The 17,941-nt window shown below is 43.0% G+C and overlaps 1 protein-coding gene across 10 annotated transcripts in view; it reads left to right on the top strand.

Moving 5' to 3' along the window:
* The window catches only part of SRGAP2 (SLIT-ROBO Rho GTPase activating protein 2), a 243,118-nt gene that overhangs the window by 1,785 nt on the left and 223,392 nt on the right, over positions 1–17,941 (top strand). For all 10 annotated transcript variants that reach the window (XM_060091025.1, XM_060091022.1, XM_060091024.1 and 7 more), the window contains exon 2: positions 100–708. In XM_060091025.1, the coding sequence (XP_059947008.1) occupies positions 642–708 (67 nt within the window). In that variant the 5' untranslated portion in view covers positions 100–641. The remainder of the gene's footprint in view (positions 1–99; positions 709–17,941) is intronic.

Here is a 17,941-nt window from a genome sequence, read left to right as displayed (position 1 = left end):
CCAGGCCAGGCTGGAAACGGCTTCCCTTACCCCACCCCCGCATCGATTAGGATCTGCGCTGGGGCTGATCGCCCCCTCCTCTTTTCCCTGCATTTACAGGCAAGTGAACCGGAGCAAGCGACTTCCGATCCAGTCTGCGCTGCTGCGGCTCCCGTTTGGGATTTGATTTGCAGCATCTTCGAGGCTGTGCAACAAAAAACCGCGAAGCACGCCCAGCCCTCCCCCGGCACCCCGATACGCACCCACTCCCTCCCGGGGACCCAGCTGGGCGAGTCCACATCCCCGCGCCCCCCACACCATGTTGTGCGGAAGGACTTCCACTCCCCGCCTGTGTCGTTGATGTCAGACCCCAGGCCAGCCTCCGGGCGCTGCAGTTCTCCCGGCTAATGCTGAGGCTGCGGCTTGGGCTCTAGCACAGGAACCAACCGCCGCCGCTCCGGCCCCAGCGCCCACCGTCTGCATGTGTCCGCCGTAGCCGCCTGCCCAGCCCGCAGCCCGCGCTCCCCGGAGCGCTGGAGACCACCGCGGGGGGCCCCTTCTGCCCTTGGGAGAAGCGATCTTGGAGGTATTGATTTCGGTGGTTGGATTTTTCCCGTGGATTTATCAATTCACAATTCGAATTTGGAAGAAAGAAGGAAAACATGACGTCTCCAGCCAAATTCAAAAAGGATAAGGAGATTATAGCAGAGTACGATACTCAGGTCAAAGGTAAGGGCTTTGAAAAATAGCATAATGCATATTCTCTGCAGACCATTGAGACATGGATTTCCACCCTGATTTGCAAGATGTTCATTTCTTTGGGTGGAGCAGGCGGGGGCAGGCTGACCCCAGAGGTGGTTTCATATGTGGGTCCGAGCCTCCGAGGGACTGGCCATGCCGGGGGCCACAGGCTCTGGAAAGGAATTTTCGGAGTGGGCTTTAGATTTGTATGTAGGGCTGGCCATTATTTTGGCAGTCCTTTTCTCCAGGCTAAATAGGGTGGGGGGAGGGGCAGGAGGTTCTTGGAGAGAGAAAGGCGGCAATTTGCCTCTGGGTGTCTGGGTCAGGTTTCCTTGAAGGACAACTGAAATCTGACAGGTGTTTGGGAATTTATTTCAGAGGTTGAAGAGGAGTCCAGGCAGAGAAAGGCAACCTTGAGAAGGTGTACCATTTGGAGAGCCCTGGGAGAGGAGGGGTTTTTTTCTGATGCACTATATCAAAACATGACACTTGCTGTGGCATCAGGCACAGAAAATCTTTGGCCACCTTGGGTGCACCTTGTACCTGCCTGGTCTCTGGTTGTCTGCATTCAGAGATCAGAGAACAGAAAGAATAAGGTCACTCACACCCGGTCTCCGCCCTCACCTAAACCTGAATGGAGTTGGGTTGTTGCTGGGTGGTGCTGAGTCTGGAGAATGGGAAGACATAATTGTTTAACCCTTCTGTGTTGTCCTCTGCTCCAGAATACATGCTTTTAAAGGCCTGCTTACCTCTCTGCAAAAATATGAGGGGTAAAGCAAAATGTGGACCTAGAGAAAGCAAGTGACCTGCTAGCACATCTAGTCCACTGCCTGACTTGGTGCATGAATCAAAACCCCTTCCCAGATAGCCTTTTTCAACCAGCAATTCCCATAGAAGGGGTTCCTGCCTGTTAAAGAGCCCCAGCATATGGTTATGCAAGGCACCGTCCCTTCTTAGCCAGTCACTGGAAAGAGCCATGTGGCTCTAGCTCACTGAGACTTCAGCTGGGTAGTGGGAGAGGTGGGTGGCCTTGAATGTTACACCACATGGTTGGAGCTCTGGGTTTTCCTTTGTTTCTGAGTACAGAGGGAGGGGCCCCTCCTTCTTACCCTGCACCAATGTGAGAAGACCTTTTCCTATCCTAGAGGACTTGGGAAGGGCCATGCCTCCCCTCTAATGATTGCGGGGAGTGCGAGTAGGGCTAGAGTGTGAAATGGGCAGCTGCTTTATCTCTTGGAAGGTTGGAAGGTAGTTTGAAGTCCCCACTGTGCCTGTAGGATCTTTTTAATGTCATCAGGTTGGTCAATGCTGGAGGTGCCCTGAGGGACCTTCTATCCACTGGGCTGCAAATATTGGTGGGTTTATTACAGAGATGGGGGAGTTGATTGATGGATAGCTTCAGTTGAACTGGGATTGGGAGAGGTGTGGTTGTGAGGTATAACTGAGGTCTTGGCCTCTTGTCACTGTTCATAATCTGGGCCTCTTTTTGTAAACAATAAGCCACTTGCCTCAGTGTCCTGTCCAGATGCACTGCAGTTTGCTGCTGGAATTCCCCCCTGCAGTTTTAACCAGATATGTCATTCTTTTTTTTTTTTTTTTTTTTTTTAATACATCCTATTCTTAACTGTTGCCATAGGGAGCGTTAATAACTTTGACTTTCCCAGATTTCTCTCCAGAAGCACGCCATTTGACTAAGGTGCAAAATGAATTTACATGTTTATTTTTTGGAAGGTTCGGACTGATAGGTGTTAATAGAACTGTATCTGCTGATTCTGTATTGGTGAAGGATTTCTCACAAGTGTCTCAATTAAATACTTTGTGTATTTACAAACATTACTCATTGAGATGATGTAATGCAGTTGACTATTTGGGGTTTGTCTTCATTCACCCTTGCCACTAGCAGGGGACTCTTTTGCTTTGTACTGATATCTTTTCATTAGCACTATTCAGGATCATAGAATTTTATAGGTGGCCGAGCATGATGTCTTACTCAGAGAAGGTGCCCAATGAATGCTTAAGAGACTGATTTGAATGGTTTAGACCCTCATTTACAGCTGAGGCGAGTATAGAGAAATAAAGAGGCTTGTCCAAGGTCACACAGCTAGATGGTGGTAGATCTGAAAGTAGAAGCAGGTTACTGACTCCCAATTCTCTATCCTATTCTATTCATAATTATTATGAAACATCATTTGACCAGAGTAGGGAAAAAAAGACTTAAGAAGCCAAAGTCTGACAATGGATAATAGTAGTAATAGTGATAATAATAGATTACATTTTGGGTGGTCATTATGTTCCAGCCTGTCCCAAGTGCTTTATAAGAATTGTCTCATTTAATCTTCACTTAATACGTGGAGGTGAATATTACTTCATCCTCTATTCACTGCATGAAGAAACTGAGGCTTAGAGAGGATAAAGAAGCCCTCCCAAGGTCACACAGCCAAACCACAGCAGGTAGACTCCACTTCTTTATTCATCAACTAGTTACTGAGTGCCTTCAATGGGTTCTGGGGACTGATGATGTAGCAGTGAACAAGAAAAAGTCCTCTCCCTCATGAAGCTTGCATTCTAGAGTCTGTGCTCTCCATGGAAGATCATAGAACTTGGAGACAAAGGACCCGGGTTCTGGGTTGGCTCCGCTCCCCTACTAGCTGGAAGCCCTTGGACAGATTTATGATGTTTCAGCTTTTTATGTGTTGTGTGGGACTCATAGTGCTGCCAGTGTTACTTCTCTTATAGATGCCAAGGAAAAAAGAAAATTGCTTTTTTGGTCTGGTGGTTAAGAGCGCAAGTTTTTGAGTCAAAGGGATCCAGGTTTAAATCTCAGTGCTGTCACTCGCTTGCCTCACTCCTTGGGCAGGTTACCCGACTTGTCCAAGCCTTGGGATCCTAACCTGGAAAATAGGCGACATAATATGTGTTTCCTAAGGTCATTGTGAGGATTCAATGAGCTAGTATATCAAAATCATTTAGCACAGTATCTGGCACTTGTAAATGCTCAATAATAGTAAGGCCTGCTGAAATGGGATGACCATTAAGGCCGCATTGCCTTTTCACTCCCAAAGTGCCAGGTATAGTGATAGGAAACAAGTCTAGGATGAAACTTTAGTTCTAGTTTAAGTTCCTCCAGTAGTAGTGAAAGGTATCTTGGTTCAGTCACTTAAACCCTCTAGAACTCAGTTTCCCATTCTGTAAAATGAACAGGTAAACTGTCTAATTGTTGGCCGCTGTTGTTCTATATGTCTCTGACTAGAGGCCTGCGTCTTGCTTTTCAGTCAGAATGGTTTGAATCAAGGGGACCCTTAATGGACTTTGGGGGACCCTGTCTATCCTGTGGTTTTGGGTCCCTTTAAACCACCTGCTTGCGTGTGCCCTGAGTGACTTCTGAGACTGCAGCCCCAACCCTACCCCAGTGTGGTTTTATGAAGGGCGTGACTCCTTAGCCTGCCTTGGAGCCGACTTCTTAAAAACCATCATTGTTTCTGGTTTGTGGGTGTTCAGATTCCTTTGAAAGTTCATGCCTTTCAATCTCTGACTCGAAAGCAATAATACTCTTCATATTTGTACATGGCTCAATTTACAAAGCGCTTCATATACATTAATCTCGGCAAGTTCTTCACAGATTCATGGTCAGATTCATGGTCATAACCTGAGGCCTTTTGGCCTCTAGTTAGTTAGCTTCTTTTGGGATTGGAGCAGCAAAAGGTGGTAAGGTGCAGGGCATAACCATCACAAGAGGTGGTAATCTAGCTGGCATTTGGATGAGTTCACATCACAGCAAACCCTCCCAGCTCTTGTCCTGTCTTTGTTCAAGGCTCCTTTTCCTGTACCCTCTCCACACCTTGAGTTTTTACTGTCCCCCAGAAAACTTGAGATTGACAATTAATGCAAATATTCTAGGAGGAATCATCTGAAACAGAGTGGCACTGTGTGCTGAGCTGTCAAATTCTCTTTCTTGAGAACATTAGGGGTCTTGTCTTTTTTTTTTTTTTAATGTTTTAGAAGAACAGTGTGTGAGCACCACAGAGCTGAGAAGTTAAATTTTGTAATTTCCATCTGGAGCATTTTGATAGAAAAGCCTTTGCCTGGAACAGTTTAACCCTTTCAGGACCCTTTCAGAGCAGGAGATGAAATTTAAAACTTTAGACATATTGTGTGTGCACACACACTTGGGAATGCGGATTGCTGATATTTAAACAAGCTTGTTCCCCGGGGAGGTGTGAACGTTTCTTCACTCCTGCCAACAAAGGTCTTCTCCGAAGCTTCTTTCCTCCCAGCCCCCATTCCTCAAGGGAGCTTTAAATATAATCAGTTTGTGAAAAGCTGCAGTAAAACATCTCCTTGGAATCCCCAAGCAGATGCTATCATCTTCCTGCGAGATGATTGAAGGCACCTCTTCCTTTGCTCAGGGAAAATAGGACTCTAAGTAAGGTGAGCTCCTGGAAGAAAATGAAGCTCTTGGAAAAATTAAAGTACTGTACGCTGTATCTCCAAGTTAAAAGGCCCTGGAGGAAGGTGGTGGGCAAGGAGCTGGGGATGCTGTGTGCTCTGCAAAGCAGCAATGGTTAGAAACAAGGTTTGTGAGGGGTCCTTAACTTTTCCAATTTCAGGCATTCTCTTGGGGAATGGGAACAGAAATTTCCTTTGGAGAAGCCCATCTGGTAATTATGCACCACACAGGTTGACAGCCTAGACAAGCCCTAATCATTTCTCTGTTTTGAAGTTTACAGGGTCTGACCTGGCCCTGATATGTAGGGTCCACACCCTTTAAAATCAGCAGGTGCTCAGCCCCTGACTCCTAAACTCCCACTGTTCACTCTAGATAAACGTGGGCTGCTGGTGGCACCTGTAGGGTTCTCCTTCCAGAAGAGAGGTTTTCTTCATGGGAATTGTGATTACTTTAGACCCTAGACCTCTGAGGGCTTTGTGAGGAAAATATGATGTCATGTTGTAGGGAAAAAGAAGTTGATATTTAGATTTCTACTGGTAATACAATTCAAGTGAATAGTTTTAACTGGTCAGCTACAGAATTGGCCTTTTGGGGAATCTGGGAGAGTTACCTTCAAAGTTGTTTCAATTAAAAATAAGTAATGAGAGCACTTAAAAATGTCTTTGAAAATTACAAAATAACACTTACTGATTTTACAATAATGTGTAGGAACTCTCTCTCTCTCTTTTTTTTTTTTTTTGCGGTACACGGGCCTCTCACTGTTGTGGCCTCTCCCGTTGCGGAGCACAGGCTCCGGACGCGCAGGCTCAGCGGCCATGGCTCACGGGCCCAGCCGCTCCGCGGCATGTGGGATCTTCCCGGGCCGGGGCACAAACCCGTGTCCCCTGCATTGGCAGGTGGACTCTCAACCACTGCGCCACCAGGGAAGCCCTCTCTCTTTAATTGTGGTAAAATACACATAACATAAAATTTACCATCTTAATCATTCTTAAGTGTACAGTTCAGTGGCATTAATTACATTCACATTGTTGTGTAACCATCACCACCATCTTTCCACAGAACTCTTCATTTTGCAGAGTTGAAACTCTGTACCCATTAAACAACAACTGCCCCCTGCCCACATTTGACAACTCTAGGTACCTCATATAAGTGGAATCATACAGTAGTTGTCCTTTTGTGACTGGCTTATTTCACTTAGCTTAATGTCTTAAACGTTCATCCAGAATGTAACATGTGTCAGAATTTCCTTCCTTTTTAAGGGCATTGTATGTATAATCCTCGTTTTGTTTATCCATTCATCCATCCATGGACACTTGGGTTGTTTCTACCTTTTGGTTATTGCAAATAATGCTGCCACGAACATAGGTATATTCCTATTTTTTTTAAATGTCCTCTACACCAAAGTTTTACAGGCCTGTGTATACATTTCTATATAATCACCTGTCCTCATTAAATTTTTAGAATTAACCTTTAAATATACATATTTTCATATTATGAGTATATATTTATGTTGGTAGTATAAGCATTGTGTATTAATTTTATACCTTTTAATAATTATGTGAATGACTAAACTTTTATTGTATTTTTAACAGCTATATTGAGGTTTAATTGACATATAATAAACCTCACATGTTTGAGATATACCTTTGATAAGTTTTGGCATGTTATCTACCTATGAAAACATCACAATCAAGATAAGTGAATGAAACCATCACAAAGTTTCTTCATCATAATGTGTTAATAAATGAGTAAGATAATACTGTATTATAGAAATGACATTAGGTTAAAAATAAATAAGTAAAAGCCAGATATTACCAAGTTTTAAATAATGATCCAAGCTACCCAGATTGGTCCCTGGAAAATTTATTTAACCTCAGTAAATAAAAATAAACAATCTCCCAGGGAAGTTGTGTTAATAATTGTGTCTCAGCTAGTACCATGTTTAGGAGAGAGGGTACAGGATAGGGGAAAAAAGAAAAAAAAAAAATCTTGAATACGTTACAAGTTGAAGAATGACAGTATCTATTTTCCTATAGTCCTTGCTTGAACTAGTCCCCTGGGCCTCAGGCCTCTTCTGAAACTGGTCACAAGTGAGCCAGATGCCAAGGGGAGGGGCTGGGGGCTTCCATGGGAGATCTGCTCAGAGTGTTATGAATATGGCTTCTTTCCTCTAATGATTGATTCCCTATCGTCTGTTGAATAGAGACCAACTTTCCGAGGTGAATATTACTTGGTCTTCAATCTGGCTGCAGCCTATCATGTCAACCATACTTTTTCATTTTACTTTAAAAGGACTGGAGGCCTATCTGCACTATGTGACATTCTTTATTTTTTTTGGTCACACCACGTGGCTTGTGGGATCTTAGTTCCTCAATCAGGGATTGAACCCGGGCCCTCAGCAGTGAAAGTGCAGAGTCCTAACCACTGGACCACCAGGGAATTCCCTATTTGCCATTCTTTAGACGCATATACTATTAACTAATATTTTTGCTGTTTGTTTGGGGCTTAATGTACTACGCATTATGCTAAATACTCTACATAAATTATTTCATAATTCTTACACCAATTCTAGGAGGAATATATTGTTTTTATCCCATTTTGCTGATGAAGAAAATGAGGTGTAGGAGGAGATTCAGCGACTCACCCAGAGGCTGCAGCTAGTGAATGAACAGGAGTTAGAACCTTGGCCATCACCAGAGTCTAAGTTCTGAGCACTGTTCATGGAATACCTCTTTCTCCCTGCTCAGCCCCACATCTCCACCTACTGAGATCTCACCCTTCTAGTAAAGCTCAACTTTTCTGGGATGCCTTCCTTGGTCACACTGATCAGAAATGACCCTTCTCTCTACTTCATTCACATAGCGCTATGGCATTGATCTTGTACCGTCTTAGGTTTTAAATATTTGTCTTTTAGTCTTCTCTCTACTGCTAGACTCCTGGTAGGAATGGTTTGAGGTTGTGTAGTGCAGTGCAATGTGAAGAGCGTAGGCTTTGGAAGTAGCCCTCAGTCGGAATCTTGTCAATATCACCTCCTTGCTGTATATCCTTGCTCACTCAACTTCTCTTCTGTGACACAGAGATAAGACCAACCTTGCCGGTTTATTGTGAATGTGTGTAAAATGCTAGCTCCATGTATGGCAAGTATTAAATGCTAAATAAGTAACGCTTACTATGGGGGGGGCCCTTCAGATAGTAAACATGTCTAGAATAGTGTTGCAGCCTAAATGGTGGCTCTTAGTAAATATATACTGGCTGTAATGATGAATGCATAAATGAGTCACCTGGGCTACTACAAATAATTTTTTTAGAAGTAGTTTCTTAATCTGATCTTGATAATATATCTTGCATAGTACCACCAAAGTGATTTTTTAAAAAACCAAACTTACTGTTCTGCTAAGGTCATAGCATAGACTGTTTACATTCATCACTTCCCAATTACCTTGATCACATTTTTTACCACTAGAAGGCTAAACTGCCTCTCGTTCCCTTACTGCATTATGTTATTTCATGATTCATACTTTATCCATGCTGTGTCTTCTGTTTAGAATGGGTGCTTTTCCTTGAACCTGGAAAACTTATCCTTTAAAACCCAGCTCAGATGTCACCACCTCCAGGAAGTGTTCCCTGCTTATCCCTATTCTCTGCATAGTGACCCTGTGCAAGATCCCAAGCAGGATTCCTTAGCATCTCTGCACAGGGTTACTCAGCCCACCCTCAGCATCTCCTCAGCAGTGTCTTTGTGCTTATTTGTATATTGCACTCATCATATTACACTGTAATCTCTTAATTTACACCTCATTATTTATAACTAGCTGAGTACCTGGGGGACGGAATTGTCTTTTATTCATTTCCATGTGTCCAGCTTCTGGCATGGAAATGAATAAATACTTATAAATTGAATGTAAACCTTTTCTGAGTTGAGGTTGGATTTGACAGTGCTAGGATGCCTTGCTTCTGCATTTCTCCTCCTACTCCAATAACAAGATTTCTCCCTATGTTAATGTTATTTGAAATTCAAAGTAGATTAAACATTGTGAATATTATCATCACACAGGGACAAGTACAAACTATGTAGTGCTGTGGAGGTTCCCCAATGGGGTTAAGTTTTTCCTTATTTACTACCCACTCTGCTCCTTTAGAATCATTGCCCGAGAGCTATACTTGAGTTCTTCCATCATGTCTTTCCTTAAAATTCAAGGAAAATATTAACTCTGAAATTTGAAAGAGTTTAAAACAAAAGTAAGGTTTTTCTGTAATTGAAGAAAAACACGTTCTACATTTGTCCAGGATTGATTCATCATTTAAAACAGATATTCCAGATCTAAATTTGAGAAAGTTTAAGTCTGTTTTGACCAGGAGTTAAAACAGAGTTGACCTGAAGAAGAACTGCTGGGATACTTTTTCGAGGCATGGTTTTGGAGAGAGCTATTGCCTTATTAGAAGCAGCTGCATGGTCTATGGTAAAAGGGGAAGAAAGGTCCAAAGTGACCAACAGAAAAACTCTCCCCGCTGGTTTTTCTAGTCATTTGGTATTAAGTAGCCTTGACTTTATTTATACATTGTGAAGGAAGGGTTCTGAACTTGAAATATACATTCATGAGGAAGGAAGAGCAGCTGGGAAGTGCACCTCCTCCATTTCTGCATTTCTGTGAGTATTTTAGGAATGCCATCTGTTAGGGAGAAGGCAGAGCTTTTTTTTTTTTTTTTTTTTTTTTTAACCTTTTCTTCTAAAAATGCACTAATCAGTGGGCAGGTGACCCAAAAGGCATCATGAAAGTTGGGACCTTGTCTTTGCTGCCTGAGCCCAGATTTTGCCTTTCAAAATCATAGTAGGGTCTGAGTGCTCACCCTGGAGAAGGTGACCTCACCAGCCATGGGCTCCACAGGAAGACAAAGCACAGAAAACAAAGGGATCCAGGAGCGTGAGCTGGCCAAGACATGATATGCCAGGAGCTTTAAGAAATACATCCTGTTTCTGAAGAGTTGGCACCAATTTCTCCAAGCGTTGAAACCCCTTGGAGATCTGCTCCTTTTTCCCACTAGTCTTTTTCTTGTGTTTATTTATTTATTTTAGGGGGGTGAGGGGAATTTTTCCAGATCTTGTCAGATGTGTAAGCTGCTGTTTGAGAAAGCATCTTGACTGAGATATCTATTTTGGAGCAATACTTCTTTGGGGCCATAACAAACTGAACTACAGGGCAGCATGGTTCCCTGGGAAAGAGTGCTGGATTTGGAGTCAGAAAGCCTTGGTTCTAGTTTGGCTTTGCCATTTACAACTGTGATTTGGGGGGTAACTCACCTCAGGTCTCAAAATTCCTTGTTTGTTTCCTCATCTGTAAAATCGGGACAACAATTCTTGGCCCTGGCGAATGGTGATGGTGATTATGATGAAGATGGCTAGCATTTAGTGAGTATTTCTTATGTCTAAATTGTGTTTGAAGTGCTTTATGTGTAGTCTTAACTCATGAATCTCCCAACAGCCCTATGAGGTAGCTACTATTATTATCCCCAGTTGACAGATGAGAAACAGGGAGGTTAAATAACTTACTCCAAAGCACACAGCTAGTAAGTGATGAAGGCAGAGTGGGAAACCAGGCCCACTCAACATTGTTGTGAGGCTCCAATGAAATAATTCATTAGAAATGCCTTTGAAACTATGAAATGCTGTGGACATTTAGTTGATTGTTCTCATTTCCTAGTATCTTGATGCGAAAAGGAGTTCTAAATGCAGTGTTCTAAATATCTTCCTAGTATATACCTATTTGATCTGCCTACGCCTTGGCTTTCTCATCTGGGAAAGTGGGGTTAAATTAGAAAATTTCTAAGGCTCGCCCCAGCTTTCATGGTTCATTAGTTTTGCTTATTTAAGATATTGAAGGTAGCAGTTTTGCCCCTATTTAGCAGGCACACTTGTAAGTACAAAACCCGTTGTATTCTCTGAACGACACTCTCCCCAGCCCCAGGGCTTGCCATGTCTCTGTGGCTGCTGCACACATGGAGCGTGGACCCCTGTGGTGGCACAGTGGCAGCTGCTCTGGAGAGCATCTGAAGTGACACTTGGTTAGGTGTCACTATCTGATAGAATGGTGAGCCTCACAGTTGGAGAAATTGAGGTGAGGGATAGTTACTTGATTGACCTGGAGGTGGACTTGTGACTGGGTTACTAGGGACAATAAATGCTTTAATCAGGATAAATATATTAAACCTAGGACTTCCAGTAAGCTCAGAGACTTACAGAGTGAGAAAATTCTCTCCTGATACTGGTGTATATGGTTTTCCTTATCAATGGTCATGGGCCAGAGGTGGAACATGTGTAACGCTGGGTGTTATAGAAATTTATGTTGTGTGCAGAACTTGAATTTAAAAGAAAAAGAAAATGGAATTTGGGTGATTGTCTTAAATTAAAATTATAGAATAAGGAAGTAGGAGGTTTTTAATCCCTGACATCTGGTCTGGGACAAACTGGGCGGAGGTGGCATGGATGTGGAACTGGGTAGGGTTAATCTAGACATCTGGGCTGTGGAGTAAGTGACTTCAGCCTCTCCCAGGATGTAAGATGGCCTCTTGCCTCTTATATTCCTCTCCATATGTTAGGCCTTTTGTCAACTAAGGGATTTCTTTGTGGATTGTGATGAGGTATGCTGTAATATGGAGTGGAAGTGTTTCCACGATTGTGTTTGTTTTCTTTCCACCTAATGAATAGGCTAAGTAACAGTCTGTCGTTTTAAAATGACTACCATTAATAATGATGACAGCTCATATTTTTATCAGTACAGCATTTAAAAAATATCATTCACAGGGAGGGAAGGAGGGCTGTAGGGCCATGGAGAACTAGCTATGTCATGTTGGACAAGTCCTTCCACTTTTGGGATTCTCAGCTTCTCAGCTAGAAAGTAGAAAGATGGATTACTAGTTCCTTGCTTCGTCATTTTTGGACATACGATCCAAAATGGTTATCTTCAAATGAGTTGACACATAGAGTTTACATGTTCATAATTGTCCTAAGAGAAGGCTAGAAACCATAGAACAGATACTGTAGGTTCTTCCTACTCATCTCTCCTACTCCTGGTTTAAGATTTCATCTTTTTTAAAATTTTATTTAATTTATTGGAGTATAGTTGATTCACAATGTTGTGTTAGTTTCAGGTGTACAGCAAAGTGATTCAGTTATACATATATATATATTCATTCTTTTTCAGATTCTTTTCTCATATAGGTTATTACAGAATACTGAGTAGAGTTCCCTGTGCTATACAGTAGGTCCTTGTTGATTATTTATTTTATATATAGTGTTGTGTATATGTTAATCCCAAACTCCTAATTTATTCCTCCCTACCACGTTTCCCCTTTGGTGACCATAAGTTTGTTTTCGAAATCTGTGAGTGTGTTGCTGTTTTGTAAATAAGTTCATTTATATCATTTTTAAAAATTAGATTCCACGTGTTAGTTTAAGTTTTCATCTTTTTTTTTTTTTTTTTTTTTTTTTTTTGCGGTACGTGGGTCTCTCACTGTTGTAGCCTCTCCCGTTGCGGAGCACAGGCTCCGGACACTCAGGCTCAGCGGCCATGGCTCACGGGCCCAGCCGCTCCGCGGCATGTGGGATCCTCCCGGACCGGGGCACGAACCCATGTCCCCTGCATCAGCAGGCAGACTCTCAACCACTGCACCACCAGGGAAGCCCAAGTTTTCATCTTTAAATAACATTAATAGGCTTTGTGTTTTAGATGTCCTTGGAGTCAGTTGTGCTGTATCTCTTGATCTCTCTTATTTATTCAGTGATTTGTGGTGATGTAAGTTATCTCAACGCTTTGCTGTCAGCAGTTTTAAACAAACGTTGAAGCATTTTGGGTAGATGATGTCTGTTGATTTGATTAATGAGGTTCTTGATCTGGATATTTTAAGACCAGTGACAATACAATTTTAAAACACCTAGTACTCTTTAAAACTACAGTGGTGTTCCCACTGCCAAAGCCTGAAATCGATCGATACCAGTTAGTTCTTTCTGACAGTACATGTTAGTTCTTTCTGACAGTACATGTGTGCATGTGAGCTTTCTTTCCTTCTTGGGCCAGGGAGCAGGACTGCCAGTCCAGAAATGCTAGCTCTTCTGGATTCAGCAGCAAAAAGAGTTAATCATTATCCAGGCAGAAACAAACCTCCCAAGTTTTTAACCTTCCATTACCTAAAGTCTTCTCCTTGTTCCTCACAGAAGACGAGGCACTCCTGAGCACAAGCGTGCGCGTGCACATATACGCGCGCACACACACTCTTACAAAACTTAATGTAAAACGATCTCATGTTTATGAGAGCTGGAATTACTTGTGTTCTGCAGGCTCAGTGGGCATGATGTGAAAGCAGGGCTATTTGGCCTGTGGAGATTGCAGATAAGACCATGATATGTAATTGAATAAGAATTTGAAAAATTATCCGATAACATTAGGAGCAGCAAAGCACTCGCTTGTGCTTTTTTTTTAAATGCTCGAGAACTATTTGGAGGAGTAAGGAGCTGCTAGCGTTGTTTTCAGGGTGTGGGAACCCCCTCCCGCCCCATGAGCCAAATCTGTTTGCCCAGAGTGTGAGGTCTCTGAGAGATTCTAACAGATCATTTAGTATATTCTTCTGCCCCCGGCAATTCTTCAGTCTAATCATGTCAGGAAAAGGGCTGTCAGCTAACCTTTAAAATCTTTTCCAGAAGAGTACACTGTAGCCTACCTTTCCATCTTGTTCCAGTGACCCAAACTATAAATGGTCAATTCTTTCATTTGCGGAGCTTGAAACAGGATAAAAAAGGAGGCCTGATGAACTGAACTCATGTTTTTGCTACTGCCGCCACTCCCTCTGTACAGACCTTTGCTTCAGCTGGGTTTTCAGTGCCTCAGGGAAGGAGGAGGTAATTGATGAAACTTTCAAGGCGTTGCCTCATGGCTGCTGGGGTGTTCTTCTTCCCAGTATTCTCCCCTCCCCACTGCCACCAGTTTTGGTTCATCTGGTATTGAACAAGGAAATCATGAGCTAATTTCAATCCAGCACCCATTTATTGAACACCTACTATGTGCTTGTTATGTGCTGGGTTGTGGGCATCTAGAGCTACATAACAAGGTTTGGGTTTTCAAGGAGCTACAGCCTATTAAAAGGAATGGACAGGTTACACAAATACAGTGACAGGGCCACAGTGGAGGGATATAGAAGGCCCAGAAGGGAGAGAATAGTCTGACAATGAGTAACATTGATGAGGCTGGTGGAGGAGGAGGATGGTGATTGCCTCCTGGTATTAATAGAGCGCTTGACAGTCTGAGAAGTGTCTTTCCATACTTTATCTCATTTAACCTATGACTGGCACGACAACGGGGCAGTGTGATTTCAGGCAGTTTTGGTTTTTGTTTTCTGGGCTTTTTGGAAATCTTTTATTTTGAAATAATTACATATTCACATGCAATCGTCAGAAGTAATACAGAGAGCTTGCACATACCCTTTACTTAGTTTCCCCCAATGGTTAACATCATGCAAAACTATAGTGCAGTGTCACAACCAGGACACTGACATTGACACAGTCAAACTGCTGAACGGTGCCATCACTAAAGGGGTCGCTCATGTTGATGTGTTATAGTCCTGTCTCCCCCTTCACCTCATCTCACCTCCCTTAGTCCTTATTCCTTAACTCCTGGAAACACTACTCTGTTCCCCATGGCTATAATCTTGTCATTTCAAGACTGTTATATACATGGCATCATATAGTATCCAGCCTTTTAGGATTGGCTTTTTTTCACTCAGCATAATTATCTGGTGGTCCATCCAGGTTGTTGTGTGTATCACTAGATGATTCCTTTTTATTGCTGAATAGCATTCCGTTGTATGGATGTACCACAGTTTGTTAACCATTTACCTATTGAAGGACAGCTGGGTTGTTTCCAGTTTTTGGCTGTTAAGAATAAAGCTGCTGTGAACATTCATGTACAGATTTTTGTGTAAACAGGTGTTTTTTTAAAAAAATGGAGGTAATTTATTTTTAAATGGAAAGACTAGAAGATGGAAAATCTAGGTTTTGTTATTCACTAGAAGTGATGTATATATTTTCCTAAAACTGATCACTTAACTTCTTGAGTCTCAGTTTCCTCATCAATAAAATGGCATAATATATGTTCTGCCTACATGCTAGAGTTGTATAGATAAACTGAGATAATATATGGTAACAAACATTATAAACTCTAATAAAATATAAACATTTCTTTTTTTTTTTTTTTTTTTTTGCGGTATGCGGGCCTCTCACTGTTGTGGCCTCCCCCGTTGCGGAGCACAGGCTCCGGACGCGCAGGCTCCGGACGCGCAGGCTCAGCGGCCATGGCTCACGGGCCCAGCCGCTCCGCGGCATATGGGATCCTCCCAGACCGGGGCACGAACCCGTATCCCCTGCATCGGCAGGCGGACTCTCAACCACTTGCGCCACCAGGGAGGCCCAACATTTCTAAGTAGGACAAGATACTACCTCACTGTGTTTTCTGGGAGAACTGAGCTGGAAACGTACCCAGAGCAGTTCTTGAATTGCAGTCTAGAAACAGCTTTTAGGTGGCCTTTCTTTTTCTTAATATTGATGTGTGGGTGTTTCTTATATATTCTGGTTACTTATCTTTTGTTGGTGATATGGGTTGCAAATACCTTCTCCCAGAGTTGGCTTAACTTTTCACTTTTTATTGGATTCTTTGATGTATAGGAAATTTTAAATTTTAATATACTCAAATCTGTCTAGCTTTTCCTTTATTGTTTGGGCTTATTTTAGAATGCACATACACACAACCTTTCCTATCCCGAAATCATAAGGATATTCTCCTATGTGTTCTTTTAAATGTTTTTAAGTTTTGCTTCTCACAAATCTGACTTGAATAAATGTGAAATTTATTTTTGTGAATGGTGTGAGGTAGGGCTCTAACTTTATTTTATATTCCTAATGGCTAACCATTTGTTCTGATTCCGTTTGTTGAAAGGGGCCATCTTTTCCCCCATTGATTTGTAATGTCATGTTTGGACATGTATTGAATTTCCACATAATTGTGGGCAAGATGAGCTTGCCTTCATGCTGTAGTGGTGTTAACACTGTTGCCATCTGGAATGTGCGACTGGGGCTGTTGATGAAGACTTGCATGTCTCCCTCCTGAGGTAGGCAGCAGTAAACTGTCACCATGGCTCCAACCAGAACAGCTCTGCTTTTATGTTTGCTATATTGGGTGTCCACCTCAGATTTTATTTGATGAGCTTCTTACACTTAAAATCTTTTTTGGAAAGGTTTTAAAACTATAGTAGTAACAAATTATGTGTTGGAAAGTGTTTCAGAGATAACCAGGGGTCTTCTGTCTTGTTTTGGGTTGGATTTCAAGGGTAAGCCATGCAGAAGTCAGGACCTAGCGGTGAGGGGAGAATGTGCCAGATAAATACATGACTTTGTGATTGTCAGTAACCCTGAACGTATCACTTATGCCACCAATAATTAATATATAGGTTCCACGAGAGATTTAGAGCTGTCTAGAATTTAGTGGGTATCCTCTACAATCGCATAAACCAGTGGAGAAAAATTGCCAACGTATAAAAAAAGTAATAAAAAAAATTTAACCGACAGCAATACAAGAAATGACATCAGCCAGTGGATGACTAAAAATGAGTCGTGTTGATAAGAACTTGAGGAATTCAGAGATGGGAGAGGTGTGGGCCAGAATGAATGAGACCTTGACTTACAGAGTAGGATTTGGCTAACTGGAGGGTAGGAGGAAAGAACAGAGGCCATGTGTGCACTTCCCTTGGTGGTGTTCCCACAGCCCCCACCATGCTCACCCCTCCGGCATCACTTCCTACACCGTAATACAATGATGGTTCTATCCACCCTCACCCCACCCCGTACCCCTTCCCGCAGATACACTCTCCCTACCAGAAAGGCGCTTGTGAGCTCTTTGAGGGTGGGCAGCCTTTCACCTTCACATTCCCAGCATCCAGCAGCATGTTGGCATGTGGTAGGCACCCAAACAATGTTTGCTGAGTGAGTGAGTGAGCAGACCCTGGCTAGAGCAGAGGAGTTAAGAGACAGGGGAGTAGGACGGGGCTGGATAGAGTTTGATGATCTTGAAGATCAGCCAGAGTCTGGCTCTGTGCTGCCACGGTCAGAACAATAGAGGCCATCTGGGTTGAAGAGTGGGGCCGTGCAGTCCTGTTTCAGAGACACTCTGGTTGCTCTGGACTGGGAAGGGAGGCTCGCTCCTGCCCACACAGTGTACACCAGTCTGTGCCCGGCCCGGAAGTGGGCGCTGTGAATATGTTGTTAAATATGACCAATTCTTAGTGCCACCGATGAGGGGAGTGTGATTCTCCATTTACTGAACTATCAACTATCAACTGTGCTCAGACAGATGATCTAAGGTGACAGGTGACCTGGGGTGGGGTGGTGACTGAGGCCCAGGTTTGTTGGGCTCCAAAGCCTGCTTGTTCTTTTACCCTTAGTACCATGTTTGTCCACATTATAGTCAGAGACGCTACTAAGTTTGGAAAATGGGCTACAGAGACAGGAGCCAGGGCCGAGGTAAGAGTCAGGAATGCCTGAGCTTTCTAGCTTGGGAGACAGAGAGGACAGTGGTGGCGATGGCAGAAATAGTCACGGGGAAGTCGGGGTGCCGCACTTGCCGAGAGAGGGAGCAGGGAGCGTTATTCTAGACATCCTGAGTTTGAGGTGACAGTTCCATTCAAGCAGGAATGGCATCAGGCAAGTGACAGTGCCATGCCTTCCCCACTCCTGCC

The sequence above is a fragment of the Mesoplodon densirostris genome, chromosome 2 (assembly GCF_025265405.1).
Source record: "Mesoplodon densirostris isolate mMesDen1 chromosome 2, mMesDen1 primary haplotype, whole genome shotgun sequence".
NCBI lineage: Eukaryota > Metazoa > Chordata > Mammalia > Artiodactyla > Ziphiidae > Mesoplodon > Mesoplodon densirostris.
The sequence above is the reverse complement of the archived record's forward strand: the minus strand, read 5'-3'. Positions and strand labels throughout refer to the sequence as shown.